Source organism: Suncus etruscus, chromosome 12, assembly GCF_024139225.1.
Source record: "Suncus etruscus isolate mSunEtr1 chromosome 12, mSunEtr1.pri.cur, whole genome shotgun sequence".
NCBI lineage: Eukaryota > Metazoa > Chordata > Mammalia > Eulipotyphla > Soricidae > Suncus > Suncus etruscus.
The window spans coordinates 24,542,823-24,558,072 of record NC_064859.1 but is presented as its reverse complement, the minus strand read 5'-3'; the positions used below and the strand labels follow the sequence as shown (position 1 = coordinate 24,558,072).

General features: G+C 43.9%; 1 protein-coding gene and 1 non-coding gene across 6 annotated transcripts in view; both read right to left on the bottom strand.

Annotated features, from left to right (window-relative positions):
• TIA1 (TIA1 cytotoxic granule associated RNA binding protein) overlaps nucleotides 1-11,204 on the bottom strand; it is a 41,232-nt gene extending 30,028 nt beyond the window's left edge. The window contains exon 1 of one of the 5 annotated variants that reach the window (XR_007500883.1): nucleotides 10,936-11,204. Coding sequence is in view for 4 of the 5 variants with exons in the window: in XM_049785072.1 (XP_049641029.1) it covers nucleotides 10,936-10,961 (26 nt within the window). In the remaining variant the exon portion in view is untranslated. The remainder of the gene's footprint in view (nucleotides 1-10,935) is intronic. The other 4 variants (XM_049785072.1, XM_049785075.1, XM_049785071.1 and 1 more) reach the window with 4 other exon arrangements.
• Nucleotides 11,205-11,610: 406 nt separating this feature from the next.
• On the bottom strand, nucleotides 11,611-11,681 carry TRNAG-CCC (transfer RNA glycine (anticodon CCC)). The gene has a single exon. It is a non-coding gene; the product is annotated as a tRNA-Gly (tRNA).
• Between the last annotated feature and the right edge of the window lie 3,569 nt (nucleotides 11,682-15,250).

The following is a 15,250-nucleotide window of genomic DNA, read 5'->3' as shown; positions in this document are numbered from 1 at the left end:
CCCTGGGGCTGGAGAGATAGCACAGCAGCGGACCCAGGACCTAAGGTGGTTGGTTCGAATCCCGGTGTCCCATATGGTCCCCCGTACCTGCTAGGAGCTATTTCTGAGCAGACAGCCAGGAGTAACCCCTGAGCACCACTGGGTGTGGCCCCCTCCCCAAAAACGCAAAAAACTATTATGCCCTTTGTTTATAAGGCTTAAAAATATTCTATTCCCTTCCCTTTTTTGTGTGTGTGTGTGTGAAAAAAAATTACTATATATTTTTTTTTACTCTTACCCTTTAAGGAAAAAAAATACAATTTACTGAACTTAAAAACGTAACTGGGGCCCGGAGAGATAGCACAGCGGTGTTTGCCTTGCAAGCAGCCGCTCCAGGACCAAAGGTGGTTGCTTCGAATCCCGGTGTCCCATATGGTCCCCCGTGCCTGCCAGGAGCTATTTCTGAGCAGACAGCCAGGAGTAACCCCTGAGCAACGCCGGGTGTGGCCCAAAAACCAAAAAAAAAAAAAAAAAAACAAGTAACTGTGGGGCAGGGCGGTGGTGCTAAAGGTAAGGTGCCTGCCTTGCCTGCGCTAGCCTTGGATGGACAGCAGTTCGATCCCCCGGTGTCCCATATGGTCCCCCAAGCCAGGAGCAACTTCTGAGCACAAAGCCAGGAGTAACCCCTGAGCATTACCGGGTGTGGCCCAAAAATAAAAAACAAAAACAAAAACAAGTAACTGTAATAGAATGCCTGTCTCGAATACAGGCAGGGGATGGGAAGGGGGGGGAATGTTACACTGGTGAAGGGGGGTGTTCTGTTTGTGACTGTAACCCAACTATGATCATGTTAAATAAAAAATATATTCAAAATAAATAAATAAATAAATAAGAAAATTTGGGGTAGCATACACTTGTTTATGGCACTGGGGATTCCAAATGGCAATGGTGGCAGGATCAAACTTGGCATATGGGAAAGTGCCTCATGCTTGCAAGGCAGATTCAAGCTCCCTGGGTCCTTAAAGGGATGAACTGCCTTATTTTTTTGTTTGTTTGTTTTGGGCAGTGTTTTGGATACCATGAACTCGCTTTTCAAAACATTATATATGCCAAATTGTAGGCTCAATTTCTTCCCTCCAACTACCTACTCAATAAATACACATTGAATGCTTACCACAAAGGCACTAAAACAGGGTAAAAAGGCAAAGGGAGGGCTAAAGAGGTAACAGAGGGTGGAGGGATGGAGAGATAATATAGAGGGAAAGGGTTGAGCAGGGCTAAAATCCTGCACCATATACAGTCCCTTAAGCAGTACCAGGAGAGATCTGGTACAAGGAGGTCTGGCCCAAAAACAAAACAAAAGGTAAAAGGTGAAGTGCTGATTCTTAAGGAATGTGTATAATTAAAGAACAGAAAATAAACTAAAGTTTATTAATTCAAGTTTTTATTCTGAAAATCAGTACGATTTTTTTTGGGGGGGGGCCACACACTGCGACACTCAAGGGTTACTCCTGGCTCTGCGCTCAGAAATTGCTCCTGGCAGGCGTGGGGGACCATATGGGATACCAGGGATCAAACCTGTGCCTGTCCTGGGTTGGCCGTCTGCAAGGCAAATGCCCTAACGCTCTGCTATCACTCCAGCACAATAAGAATTATGACTTTAACTTGCATTTGAATAGGAACTCCAATACAATAGGACCTAATGAGGTCCTTAACTAGTCAAAAAACAGTAACTGGAGCAATGTGCTCACTGGATCTATGTGTCAGTGCTGCCCACCCATGTACACAGTGTCTGAGCACAAACATGTCACCCACAGCACCCCTCTTGAGTAAGATGTGCGCTTTGCTCCTTTCAAGCTGTGTTGTGTACCCAGGGTCCTTTCCACTTTTGGAGAAGCCCGTGTTCTCTCTTGAATGCATTACTTTCTCCCTTTCTTATCATTTCCTTCCCCTTCCTCAGTACTTTCCAATAAAGCCTATTTTTATTTTAAAGAAAAAAGTAATAGGGCCGAACAGATAGTACAGAAGGTTGGGCGCTTCTTTTGCACAGGCTTGACCTGGATTTGATCACCAGAACCATATAGAGGCCCCAATTACCACAAGGATTAATTCCTGAGAATAAAACACTGCTGTGTGCACTCCCCCCCCCCAATATAAGGAAACCAAAATATTCACAATAAAGATGTGGACAAGTTGTTTTATATCAACAAAATGACTGATTAAAGAATCATTAAAAAATAAAGTAAGTAAAATGTTGGTGTGGCTATTAACAGTACCTAGGTTTTGGGCCCGGACAGATAGCACTGCAGTGTTTGCCTTGCAAGCAGCCTATCCAGGACCAAAGGTGGTTGGTTCGAATCCCGGTGTCCCATATGGTCCCCCGTGGCTGCCAGGAGCTATTTCTGAGCAGACAGCCAGGAGTAACCACTGAGCACCGCCCGCCGGGTGTGAACCAAAAACCAAATAAAAACAGTACCTAGGTTTTATTCATTACTTAACTGCAAAGGAAAAACCCTTAGAACCTTCCTTGGCTAGCGCTTGCAAGGCAGACACTGTACCTCTAGCGCCACCTCTCCGGCCCCCCCTTAGAACCTTAATAGTGAGCCCACAGGATATTCACCCCTGTGACCATTCCATTTTATAGATGGACTGAGGAATCCGAGCAATAGTATAGCAGGTAGGCCGTTACATGCACCCTACTTTGGTTTGGCCTCTGGCGCTCTATATGGTCCCACCCCCAAGCACTGCCAGGATGATTGAGTACAGAGCCAGGAGTAAGGCCTGAGCACCATTGGATATAGCCCCCAAACAAACGAACAAAATATAGATGGACTGTATACATAATGTCTATATATAAATCATATCCCTTATAAAGTATTCAAATAAAAATGGCCTGATTGGGGAGGGGCAGTAATAGTGCAGTGTGTAGGGCACTTGTTTGCACACAGCTAGTCCATATTTGATCCCCAGCACCCCATATAGTCTTCCAAGCCCGTCAGGAGTGATTCCTCAGCACAAAGCCAGAAATAAACACTGAGCATGGCTAGGTATGGCCCAAAGAACCATATTAAAAAAAAAAAAAAAAAAGGGCCTGGAGAGATAGCACAGCGGTGTTTGCCTTGCAAGCAGCCGATCCAGGACCAAAGATGGTTGGTTCAAATCCCGGTGTCCCATATGGTCCCCCATGCCTGCCAGGAGCTATTTCTGAGCAGACAGCCAGGAGTAACCCCAGAGCACCGCTGGGTGTGGCCCAAAAATAAATAAATAAATATTTAAAAAAAGCTTTAAAAAAAAAACAAAAACAGTGGAAGAGGGATCTAATTGGGGCCATAATAATAGAACAGTGTGTAGGGCATTTGCCTTGAACGTGACTGACCCAGGTTTGATACCCAGCATCCCATATAGTCCCGTAAGTACCACCAGGAGTAATTCCTGAACATAGAGCCAGGAGTAACTCCTAAATGTGTGTGGCCCCAAATTAAATATGTATATATGTGTATAGATATATATAAATTATTTTTAAATGGGCAACTTTAAATTTGGTCAAGCTTAAATTGAGACATAATTTTATAGGATTTTGAGTATACAAAAATGAAGGCCTTCAGATAGTACAGCAGGTAAGAATGTTGTATTGCGGGGCCGGAGAGATAGCATGGAGGTAAGGCGTTTGCCTCTCATGCAGGAGGTCATCGGTTCGAATCCCGGCGTCCCATATATGGTCCTCCCGTGCCTGCCAGGAGCAATTTCTGAGCCTGGAGCCAGGAATAACCCCTGAGCACTGCCGGGTGTGACCCAAAAACCACAAAAAAAAAAAAAAAAAAAAAAAAAAAAAAAAAAAAAAAAAAAAGAATGTTGTATTGCCTTGCATATAGCTGGCCCATGTTCAATCCCACAAACCTCACCAGGAGTGATCCCTGAGCAGAGAGCCAGGAATAAGTCCTGAGCAGAGCAGGGTATGAGACAAAAAACAAAAAGCTAGAACCAACCAATATGGGATACTGTATAAGAAAACTTGTTTGATCTCTTTTAAGAAGATTTAGAAGGGGGGCTGGAGAGACAGCATGGAGGTAAGGCATTTGCCTTTCATGCAGGAGGTCATCAGTTCGAATCCCAGCGTCCCATTTGGTCCCTCGTGACTGCCAGGAGCAATTTCTGAGCCTGGAGCCAGGAATAACCCCTGAGCACTGCCAGGTGTGACCCAAAAACCACACACACACACACACAAAAAAAAGATTTAGAGAGGCCAGAGCAATAGCAGTGAAGAGGAGTTTGCTGTGCACGTGATCAACTCAGGTTCAACTCAGGTTCGATCCCTAGCATCCTTTATGGTTCCCCAGGCCTGCCAGGAATGATTCCTGAGCGCAGAGCCAGGAGAAGCCCGAACTCTGCTAGTGTGGCCCAAAAGACAATTAAAAAAATGGGGTGGGGGTGTGGTGTAGTAACAGCACAGTGGTAGGGCATTTGCCTGGCATGTGGACCTGGGTTTGATTCCCAACATCCCATATGGTCCTCTGAGCCTGCCAGGAACAAATTCTGAGTATAGAGCCAAGAGTAACCTGAGTGCCACCAGGTGTGGCCCAAAAACCAAAAAGAAAAAAAAGCCCAAATTTGAAATCTATAGATTGGGATGGAGAGGTGTGGGCCAACCCAGCAATGTTCAGGACTTACTCCTGGCTCTGAACTCAGGGATCATTCCTGGAAGCCTATATATAGTGCCAGGAATAGAACCAAAGTCAGACACATGTCCTGCAGTGCAATTGTTCTAGCCCTAAAATCTACAGACCCTTTTACCACTCAAGAAACTTTAAGTGGAGTAAGAAGCATTATAGTTTTTCAGACTATTGTTTTGGGATTTTTTTTATTTATTTATTTTTTGTTTTTGGGTCACACCCGGCAACACTCAGGGGTTAACTCCTGGCTCTATGCTCAGAAATTGCCCCTGGCAGGCACGGGGGACCATATGGGACACCGGGGATTCGAACCACCGTCCTTACGCATGCAAAGCAAATGCCTTACCTCTGTGCTATCTCTCCGGCCCAGTTTTCAGACTATTGTAAACATTCTTATATATTTGGGGTGGGTGTTGGGGACAACCCCGTATTGCTCAGGACTTACTTTTTTTTTGGTTTTTGGGTCACACTCGGCAGCGCTCAGGGGTTACTCCTGGCTCCACGCTCAGAAATCGTTCCTGGTAGGCTCAGGGGACCATATGGGATGCCAGGATTCAAACCACCAAAATTCTGCATGCAAGGCAAATGCTCTACCTCTATTCTATCTCTCTGGCCCCTCAGGGCTTACTTTTACTCTGTGCTAACAGTCTATTCCTGAAGGTGTCATAAATTGTTTACACAGATGTAATGCCAGGGATAGAAATGAGTCAGCCACATGCAAGTGCCTTAACTCCTATACTATCTATATGGCTGATACTGTTCTATGATTTTTTTTTTGTTTTTTTTTTTTTTGGCCACACCTGGTGATGCTCAGGGGTTACTCCTTGCTATGCACTCAGAAATCGCTCCTGGCTGAGGGACCAAATGAGACACCAGAGGATCGAACCAAAGTCCATCCTAAGCTAGCACGTGCAAGTCAGTCACCTTACCTCAGCGCCACCGTTCCGGCCCCTATAATTCTTTTAGGGTTGTTTATTCACTTATTTATTTATTTATTTATTACTTGATTGGTTTTTGGGCCATACCCAGCGATGCTCAGGGGTTACTCCAGGCTCGGTGCTCAGAAATTGTTCCTGGCAAGCCTGGGGGACCATATGGGACGCCAGGAATCAAATCGGGTCCATCCCGGGTTGGCCACATGCAAGACAAATGCTGTGCTATATCTCAGGCCCCTGTTCTATGATTCTTTACTTTGCCAGGAGTTCCTTTTAAGAATAGATGGGGGGTAGGCACACAGAACAATAGCACAGCAAGTAGGGTGTTTGCCTTGCCTGCGGCTGACCCAAGTTTAATATCCAGCATTCCATATGGCCCCCCAGTCTGCCAGAAATAATTTCTGAGCAAAGAACCAGGAATAACTCCTAAGCACTACAGGTGTGGCCACAAAACAAAATGTGTAGATTTAGGTTACATATGTTCTAATTACTTTTTGTCCTTTGGCTATCAAATAACTTCTTTCCTCAATTTAAAGGAATCTTTATCTATAGAAGTCTGAGTCCTTACAAAAATTAAAAAGGATCTCAAATCTCTCCTTCATGTAAAACAGACCAGGACAGTTAGATACCAGTCCTGAACAAAGAAAATAGGCGTTAGAGGAGAGACTGAAGACAAGTAATTTTGGTGGAAAGTAGTAGTGGACTTTCAAACTCCATGCCAGAAGCTGTGTCAGCAGGATCCCTCCTAAGATGGTGTAAGGACTGATTAGAACTATGAGCAAGACAGCTGTCTCTTTTTCCTGTACATTTTCTAAGGCAGGTTCTAAAAACTTTTACAAATTCTGAGCATATAATGTATTTTAAATAAATGCCTTTTTCGCTTAAGCTTCTTGCTGCTTGCATTCAAGAAAATCCTAATACAAAAAAATTATTAGAACTGTTGCAAGCCGAGGTCCCTTGGCATGTCTATTGGACTACTAAACAAAAGTATAATTCTTACATTTATGTATTGTTTTATTTTTCAAAATTCTTTTGGGATAATATAAAATTATCCTTTTTAGCTGTTCCAATGACCTCTGGTTAACATCATGAATTGAAGCATTCCATGTTGATATTTATTAAGTCACCTCTGAGATCATGTGCCAATCTTGTGCAGAACTGGAAAGTAAAGACAGGAGTAGAATAAAATTAACTATTAAAGCAAATAACAGTAAATTAAAGACTGCCTTTCTTGGGCAACTGGACAACGATGATTATGATCGGCATGTCAATTATTACCATATTAGCTGAACATGAAAATTATGTGATGGATCTCTAAAAATATATCATTTGGACAATAAGCAGTAAAAAAAGTTGTCTTCTGGCCCGGGAAGGTGGCGCTAAAAGTAAGGTGTCTGCCTTGCAAGCGCTAGCGTAGGACGGACCGCGGTTCAATCCCCCGGTGTCCCATATGGTCCCCCCAAGCCAGGGGCGATTTCTGAGCGCATAGCCAGGAGTAATCCCTGAGCGTCAAACGGGTGTGGCCCAAAAACCAAAAAAAAAAAAAAAAAAAGTTGTCTTCTCAAATAGTTAGGCTAAAAGAGGAGCTGGAAAGGTAATACAGCAGATAGCTCACTTGTCTCGCACAAGCCTGAGTCAGGTTCAATCCCTGGCATTCCATATTGTCCTGAGTACTGCCAGGAGAAATTCCTCAGTACAGAGCCAGGAGTAACCTCAGCACCACAGGTCTGATCCCCCAAAAAAAGGCAACAAGGAAATTTGGGTATTAGCAATTGGCAAAGCCACTTGAAAGGTTCCTTAGTCTTAACTGCTATTTTCATTACTTTTCCAGTTTTTAATTTTCAAAATAGAAACTTATACTAACAATGAAAACTCGACAGTTATGCAGGCACTGGATTTCATATAATATGGATCTTTGGAGCTAGTAACATAGCTCAAATAGTTTCAAAACTGGTAATCAATACTTTGAAAATTTAACCTACAAAGAATATGCTAAAGGGTCTAGGATAAACTGGTCCTGCATGTGAGGCATGCATTCCTTCTACCAAAAAGAGGAAAAGGAATGTACTCAATGTTATACTTCATTTGAGTTTGTGTTTGAGTTAGATTCAGTGCATAAAAACCGAAAATTTAGGGGACAAAAATTTAGTCAGAGCACTTGCCTTGCACATCACCAACCCGGCTTGACATCCCCCTTCCCTAGTATCTCATATGGTCCCAAGTACCACCAGGAGTAATCCCTAAGTACAGAGCCAAGAAATAATCCCTGAGCATTACCAGGTGTGGCCCCAAAACAGGAAGAGAGGGGTTGTCAGGGAGAGGGGGGAGCAGAATTTGATGACTTGTAAAATATTGAATGAAAAGACTTTTAATCTAATTATAAATTGCTAAGAGATATTTTAGTTTTATTTGTCTTAGTTATAGAAGGCTCATTCATAGGGGTCCAGGTAAAAATTCAAATGAAAAGCTTTTTATCTAATTATAAAGCCTGTAAGAGATTTTGTTTATCTTTATAAACCTACTTTTGTTGATTTCATTTTTTTTTTTTGATTTTTGGGTCGCACCTGGCCGTGCTCAGGGGCTACTCCTGGCTCTACACTCAGAAATCACTCCCAGCAGACTCGGGGGATCATATGGGATGCTGGGATTCGAACCACTGTCCTGCATGCAAGGCTAACGCTCTACAGCTGTGCTATCTCTCCGGCCCCTGGTTTCATTTTTATATACCTTATCCATTGGTAATTTCTGTTGCTCTAGTTTCAAAATATATCCGGGGGCCGGGCGGTGGCGCTGGAGGTAAGGTGCCTGCCTTGCCTGCTGCCTAGGACGGACCGCGGTTCGATCCCCCGGCGTCCGGTATGGTCCCCCAAGAAGCCAGGAGCAACTTCTGAGCGCATAGCCAGGAGTAACCCCTGAGCGTCACAGGGTGTGGCCCAAAAACAAAAACAAAAACAAAAAAAAAAATATCCGGAATCAAAATACTTTGTTTCCAAAGTATTGCTGACAAAGTTGCAATCTGCAACTTACGGTGATGCTTAAAACTCATTTGAAGCAAATGAAGGCATTTCCTTGAACCATGTAAGTAGACAGGTGAAATTCAAAATGAACACCAGATTTTTGTCTTCAATATTTGAGTCTTGATACACTGCTAGGAATTGTTCCAGTTTTTAAAAACAAATGTATTAATCACTTGCCATGGACCAGACAATGTGTAAGATCACATAAATCAATTTATATTAAAAGTGAAAAAAAATATTTTAAAAAATTGCTAGTAAAATCTAGGGAGTAGTAACCTAATTAGTACTTACTTCAAGATTGATCTGACTGGTAGGGTGGGTACTTGCCTTGCCACAGGTACCTAGGTTCAACCCCCAGCGCCCCAGGAGTAATGCCTGAGCACTGCCAGGCCCGGCCCAAAAACAAACAAAAAAAGAGTTGAGGACTGTAACTGGAAAGGTAGTAAGGAGCTCACCTTGCCTAGGAAGACCTGAGTTAAATATTCATCACCCCATATGTTCCCATCTCCTCCAACACCAACCACCAAGAGATCTCTGAACACAGAGACAAGAAATCTGAGCACTGCCAGTGAGTGCCCCCTTCCTAGAGAACTGCTAGCAGAGTTGCAGGATGAAGAACAAAAAGGTATGACCATGGGAGTTGCTGAAACTCTTAGCTTTTCCTCAGATACCAAATGGATAGTTACCTCAAAGTTCTGACTAGACAAAACAATCACTTAGACTAAGCATAGAAACTTCTTCAATAAGTATTTGAAGGTATAACCAAAATAACCAAAACCTCATTATTTCTTATAGGGAATTGGGTCCCTGTCCCCAAACTGCTGCTAGGACCTTGCTTGGGTGAATGTCCTGGGAAGGCTTTAGTGGCCTTTTAGGACTGACATTTCCAAATCAGTGAACTAAAAGCAGCTCAACTCCAGATAAGTTCTGGCGTTCTCTGGCATCAAAATCTTTGAAATAACGTAAAAACTTTAAGTTCCAAAGCCTTCTAAAGGAGAAAAGTGCTTAACACATTTGTGGCAGGAGAGGTTAACTTATTTTAGCAAAGAAGGACAATCTCATTATACTAGTAGGTTTTAAAGCAATATTCACCTTTTTTTTTTAAATATTCACCTTTCTGAGGTAGATCCCCATTCAGCTAAAAAAAAAAATAGCACTAACTGTTGAATAGTATTCAAAAGATAAGGCAACTAACAGTCAAGTTTACTAACGTAAGAGCTGGAGTGATTGATAGTAAAGCATATGAGGCAATTAATTGCCTCGCATCCAGTCAACCAGGTTGGATCCCTGACATGCCATCGGGTTCCCCAAACACTGCTTTTGGGGTGTGGCCCAAAAGCCCCCCCAAAAGTTTATTAATCCATTATGAAAAAATAAAGTGCCTCTATTTCTCATCCAGACACTTGTTGGTGAAAAATATGGATTTACCCTGAACTCCCTAATAGCCTTTAAAACAAACAAAACCCACTAAACTAAAACTCATATCTAAAGCACAGCCCTCCAATATTCTGAGAACTAAGACCCAAAAGCTGTCAAAAAAATAAATAAAACCCCAAAATCCAAACAAACAAAAAACCAAACTCGAGGAGGAGCTTTTTCTTTCTTGGGCAAAGCAAAGGAACAAAGCCAGCCAGGCAGGACTTTGGAGCACAAAGGAGAACGCAGGGGGTGGAGGGAAACCAACCACTGCCCAGGCACAAAGGAAGCATCTGAACCGGGGGCTGTCCGGGAGGGAACCCACACTGGGCTAGGGCGGTGGGGGGGGGGGGGGCCGAGGCTCGAACCCGGGGCCGCCCATCAATGTCACTCAGCCTGGCTGCGGACACCCTGACCTACCCTCCTGGTCCTGGAGACAACCCTTCGGGGTTGGGGATGGGGCCTTGGGGACCCCGGAGGCGACCTGAAAAAAAAGACGTGGCCTTTTCTTTCCTTCGTCCAGGCAACCAGCTAGCGGGCCGCAAGTTCGAGCCCCAGGCAAGGCGCGAGGCCCTGATGAGGGAACCAGAAGCGGGTCATCCTAGAGGGGGCGGGAATGAGAGCAGCAGAGCCGGCAGCTTTGAATGAAAGAAAAGGCCCAACGGGACAGCTACGGTGCAGGAGCGGGGGGGCTTAGTCCAGGGTGGCGAGTGCAAGTCCTGCGCGGGTCCCGAGGTTGCAGGTTCTAGGCCCGAGCCCCGCTGTAGCCTTCAAGCTGCATCCGGGTCCTACTCCCGCTTCCTGAACCATCCCTGAGCCCGCTCCGGCTCCGGCAGCCTCTCCGAGCGACCCCCATCCGACCCCATCCGATTCCATCCCACCCCATCGCGCCCCCTCGATAGCCCCAGACAGACTCACAGAGTCTTGGGCATCTCGTCCTCCATGGCTGTGGCGGCGGCGCCTCCGGGTCCAGCTCCCTTCCTTCCTTCCCCTTCGCTACCTTCCCCAACGCGTCTGCACGGCTAATGGCCGCCGCGGGAGAGACGGGGCGAGCAGCTCGGCTCGGCTGACCAGGTTTCTTTTTTTGTTTTGATTTTTTTTTTTTTTTGACTTAATGACATGAAACGGTCCCAGCCCCGGCCCCAACCCCGGCCCCAGGAACAATGAAGCCCCGAAGCAAGATGGCGGCGAGCCGCGCGCGGGACTCTCAGACCCAGCCCGCGGAGGGACCCGGCGTGCGCATGCGCAGTAGCGTCGCGCACGCAACCTCGCGGTCGCCTGGCTCAAAGAGCCCGGCCGAGGTTTTCCCTCGGCGGCGCAGACGCTCTCGCCCCGACGTCCCGGGGCCTGGCCTCGGATCGCAACGCGCAGGCGCAGAGCCGCGTTAACTCTTTCGGCGCTGGAGGTATCAAGTTTTTGTCTTCCACCTCCCTGGAGACTAATGTTTCAAATGGGGAATGCAAAATGAAACAGATCTGCTTGGAAGTGAAGGATGGTGCATGTTACCGAAGAAAATAGACTAAAAAAAAAAAAAAAACAAAAAAAACCTTGTACTTATGCTATTTTTATTTAGTTGAGTAAAACATAAGTAGATGCGCCGCCCGGGAATCGAACCCGGGTCGCAAGAATGGGAATCTTGCATGATACCACTACACCAGCGGCGCAGCTGCGAGGCGGTCTTGCAAAAGAGACTTAGGTCTAAAAGGAAGCATGTAGCTTCACTCCCGGATGAAGAGGTTTCTTTCCTTTATTTGACATTTTTAAGCTTTATTCATAGTCTAAATCTGCTAGTCTTCATTGCCACCGGGATGATTTTTTTGTCTTCTTTCTTCCTAATGCAGCTGAATGGTTGTTCTTACTTTTTCTTTTTTTTTTTTTATTTATTGAAAGAAAATGCATCACATAGTTGACATACCTGATCATAATACATTTGTTCTGATTTTTTTCTGTACGATTATTTTTTAAGAATTAAAAAATTCTCGTTAAAGAAAATTTTCCTTCTTGATTTTACTGAAATGTTGAAAGCCGGAGTTTTTTTTAGATCTTGGCAAAAATTTATCTTTAAATTGCATTTTGCAAAAATAAATAAATAAATTGCATTTTGTTGGCATGTTCATTAGAAAGCATTCTTTTTTTTTTTTTTTTTCTTTTTTTTTTTTGGTTTTTGGTTTTTGGGCCACACCCGGCGATGCTCAGGGGTTACTCCTGGCTGTCTGCTCAGAAATAGCTCCTGGCAGGCACGGGGGACCATATGGGACACCGGGATTCAAACCAACCACCTTAGGTCCTGGATCGGCAAACGCCGCTATGCTATCTGTCCGGGCCATAGAAAGCATTCTTAAAAAAGAAAAAGAAAAAAGAAAAGAAAAAGAAAGAAAGAAATATCAATAGTCTGAAAAGAAATACAAATGTAAATCGATCATAAGTCATCAAGCCAGTTGAATCGGAGATAGATACAGTTTGTTCCTCTTTGAAGGCTGCAAGAGTCAAAACTTTTGATGTGGGGTTCAACTTCCATTTTGTAAGCGAAATATATTCCCGAGGGACCCCGCAACCCACCCCATGTTGGTTTCTCCAGTTCCAAGCTAGCTCTCGGAGAAATAGTCTTTAAACAAAAGAGATATTTAAAGAATAGTTAAACATGTTAAGTAATGAATGGTCTTGGAAAGAAAAAGTTCCGTGGTATAAATTGGATCACTATTTTGCCTGACACAGTAGGGATAGTAAAAAGCCTAAAATAGTGGAATTTTTAAAAAAATTTTATTTATTTAAAGAAAATACATGATAGTTGATCATAAGTGAAATAAGTGAAAAGCAAAGTGAAAGCAAAGTTATTGAAAAAATGGAAAGTAAATAAAATGGCAGAGAAGAGGAGAAAAAAGAAAAAATACAGTAGCAAGCTCATTTGTGAAAAGTATTGTATCACCAATGAAGTCATTAATACAATGGCAGAAGGTTTGGTGAGCTCTTGTTTAAAATAGTGTTTTTATAATAAATAAGACAACTGTTAACAATGGATAGTACTTTCATTTTAAGGTGCCAGGATCCTATGACAATTTACCACCTAGCCATAACCCAGCCCAGAACACTATGAGAGGTTTTTTTTTCAATATACCTTATATAATATATAATTTCATATACCTTATAATTTACTGGCAAAGAGTGGTTTTTATTGTGTTTTTGTTGCATTGACAGAGATGTGCAAACATCAGTGTAATCAAAGTAAGAACCTTTTCCTGACTCCTAAAAAGAAACTATAAAATAGCACTCACCTCCCTAATTATCTTTTTGTCTCTATAGATTTGCCCTTTCTAGCATTTCATGTAAATAAAATCACTCACTATGTGGCTTCTTTTGCATGACATTATGCTTGATTGGTTCTTTGATATAGCATTTATAAATACATTTTTGCCAAATTAAATTCTTTTTATAATATTTTTAAACTTTATTGATTAATTGATTGGTTTCTGGGCCACACCCAGCAACACTCAGGGATTACTCCTGGCTCTGCACTCAGAAATTGCCTCTGGCAGGCTTGGGGAGGAAACTGGTCCCTCCCAGGTCGGAGGTATCTAAGGCAAATGCCCTACTGCTGTGCTCTCTCCTCAGCCCCTAAATTCTATTTTATCAATATAGCAAAAGTGTCTCTGTCTTAAATGTTATTACATTTTATCTTTATTATCAATTATATTTATAATTTTACTAAAACTTCATTAACATTTTTGTTATGACTGTCATATCACACTGCCACAAACAAAACATAGATAAATCAAAGAGTGGTTAGTGCAGTTAGAGAAATAACTACACTAACAACTATCATGGTAGTAAGTGAGAGAAATAGAATACCTGTCTTGAATACAGGCAGGGATTGGGAAAGAGGAAGATGGGGAATATTGGTGGTGGGAATGTTGCACAGGTTAAGGGGGGGGGTGTTCTTTTTATGACTGAAACCCAACTACAAAACATGTTTGTAATCAGGGTGCTTAAATAAAGATATTATAAAAAAGGGGCGGGAGAGATAGCATGGACGTAGGGCGTTTGCCTTACATGCAGAAGGATGGTGGTTTCAATCCTGGCATCCCCCCACCCCGAGCCTACCAGGAGTGAATTCTGAGTGTAGAGCCAAGAGTAACCCCTGAGCACTTCCGGGTGTGACCCAAAACCAAAAATAAAAAAAAAAATTAGAAATTCCTCATTCAGGGGCCGGGCGGTGGCGCTCGAGGTAAGGTGCCTGCCTTACCTGCGCTAGCCTAGGAGACGGACCGCGGTTCGATCCCCCGGCGTCCCATATGGTCCCCCAAGCCAGGAGCGACTTCTGAGCGCATAGCCAGGAGTAACCCCTGAGCGTCACCGGGTGTGGCCCAAAAACCAAAAAAAAAAAAAAAAAAAAAGAAATTCCTCATTCATCTCTTTTTTTTTTTTTTTTTTTTTTTTTTTTTTTTTTTTTGGTTTTTGGGCCACACCCGTTTGACGCTCAGGGGTTACTCCTGGCTATGTGCTCAGAAATCGCCCCTGGCTTGGGGGGACCATATGGGACGCCGGGGGATCGAACCGCGGTCCTTCCTTGGCTAGCGCTTGCAAGGCAGACACCTTACCTCCAGCGCCACCTACCCGGCCCCTTCATTCATCTCTTATGAAGATAATTACTATTAAGAGATTAGTGGGGGAGTCTAGCAGGAAGAGGTTTGGCAGGCCCACGCCATGCCGGAGGCCTGCTTGGCCAGGCCTAGGGGGGGGTACGGGATTTGGGTAACCCCAGCACCCCTCTGCCGCCTTGCTCCAGATCTCCAGGGCTTCCCCGGGCCACACCCCTGGGCAAGCCAGTGAGTTGGGTCCCTTGGTGGAGTTTGAAGGTACCCTAGGCCTTCCCCCACTATCCATGCGGCTCCTTAGGGAGGGTCTGGGTGGGGCTCTGAACTTCTGTTCTCCCAGCTTCTTGAAGGATCTCTCCTTCCTGGGAGCCTGGAGTCTAGCAGGAGGAGGTTTGGCTGGCACTGGTAATCTCTGTCCAGTCTACATTTTCAAAATCGCGCGGGGGCACAAGAAACATTAATAGTACTCTCACAAGAAACATTAATAGTACTCACTATCATTGAATTATGTTTTTATGTATGCAGAATGTCCATTTTGTACTCTGCCCTTTTGCATACCCCTTCATAAGTTCATATTTCTCTTTAACTTCTTTAACTCCTATCATCATTACTCCTTTTTTACCCTTTCTAACTTAAGTACT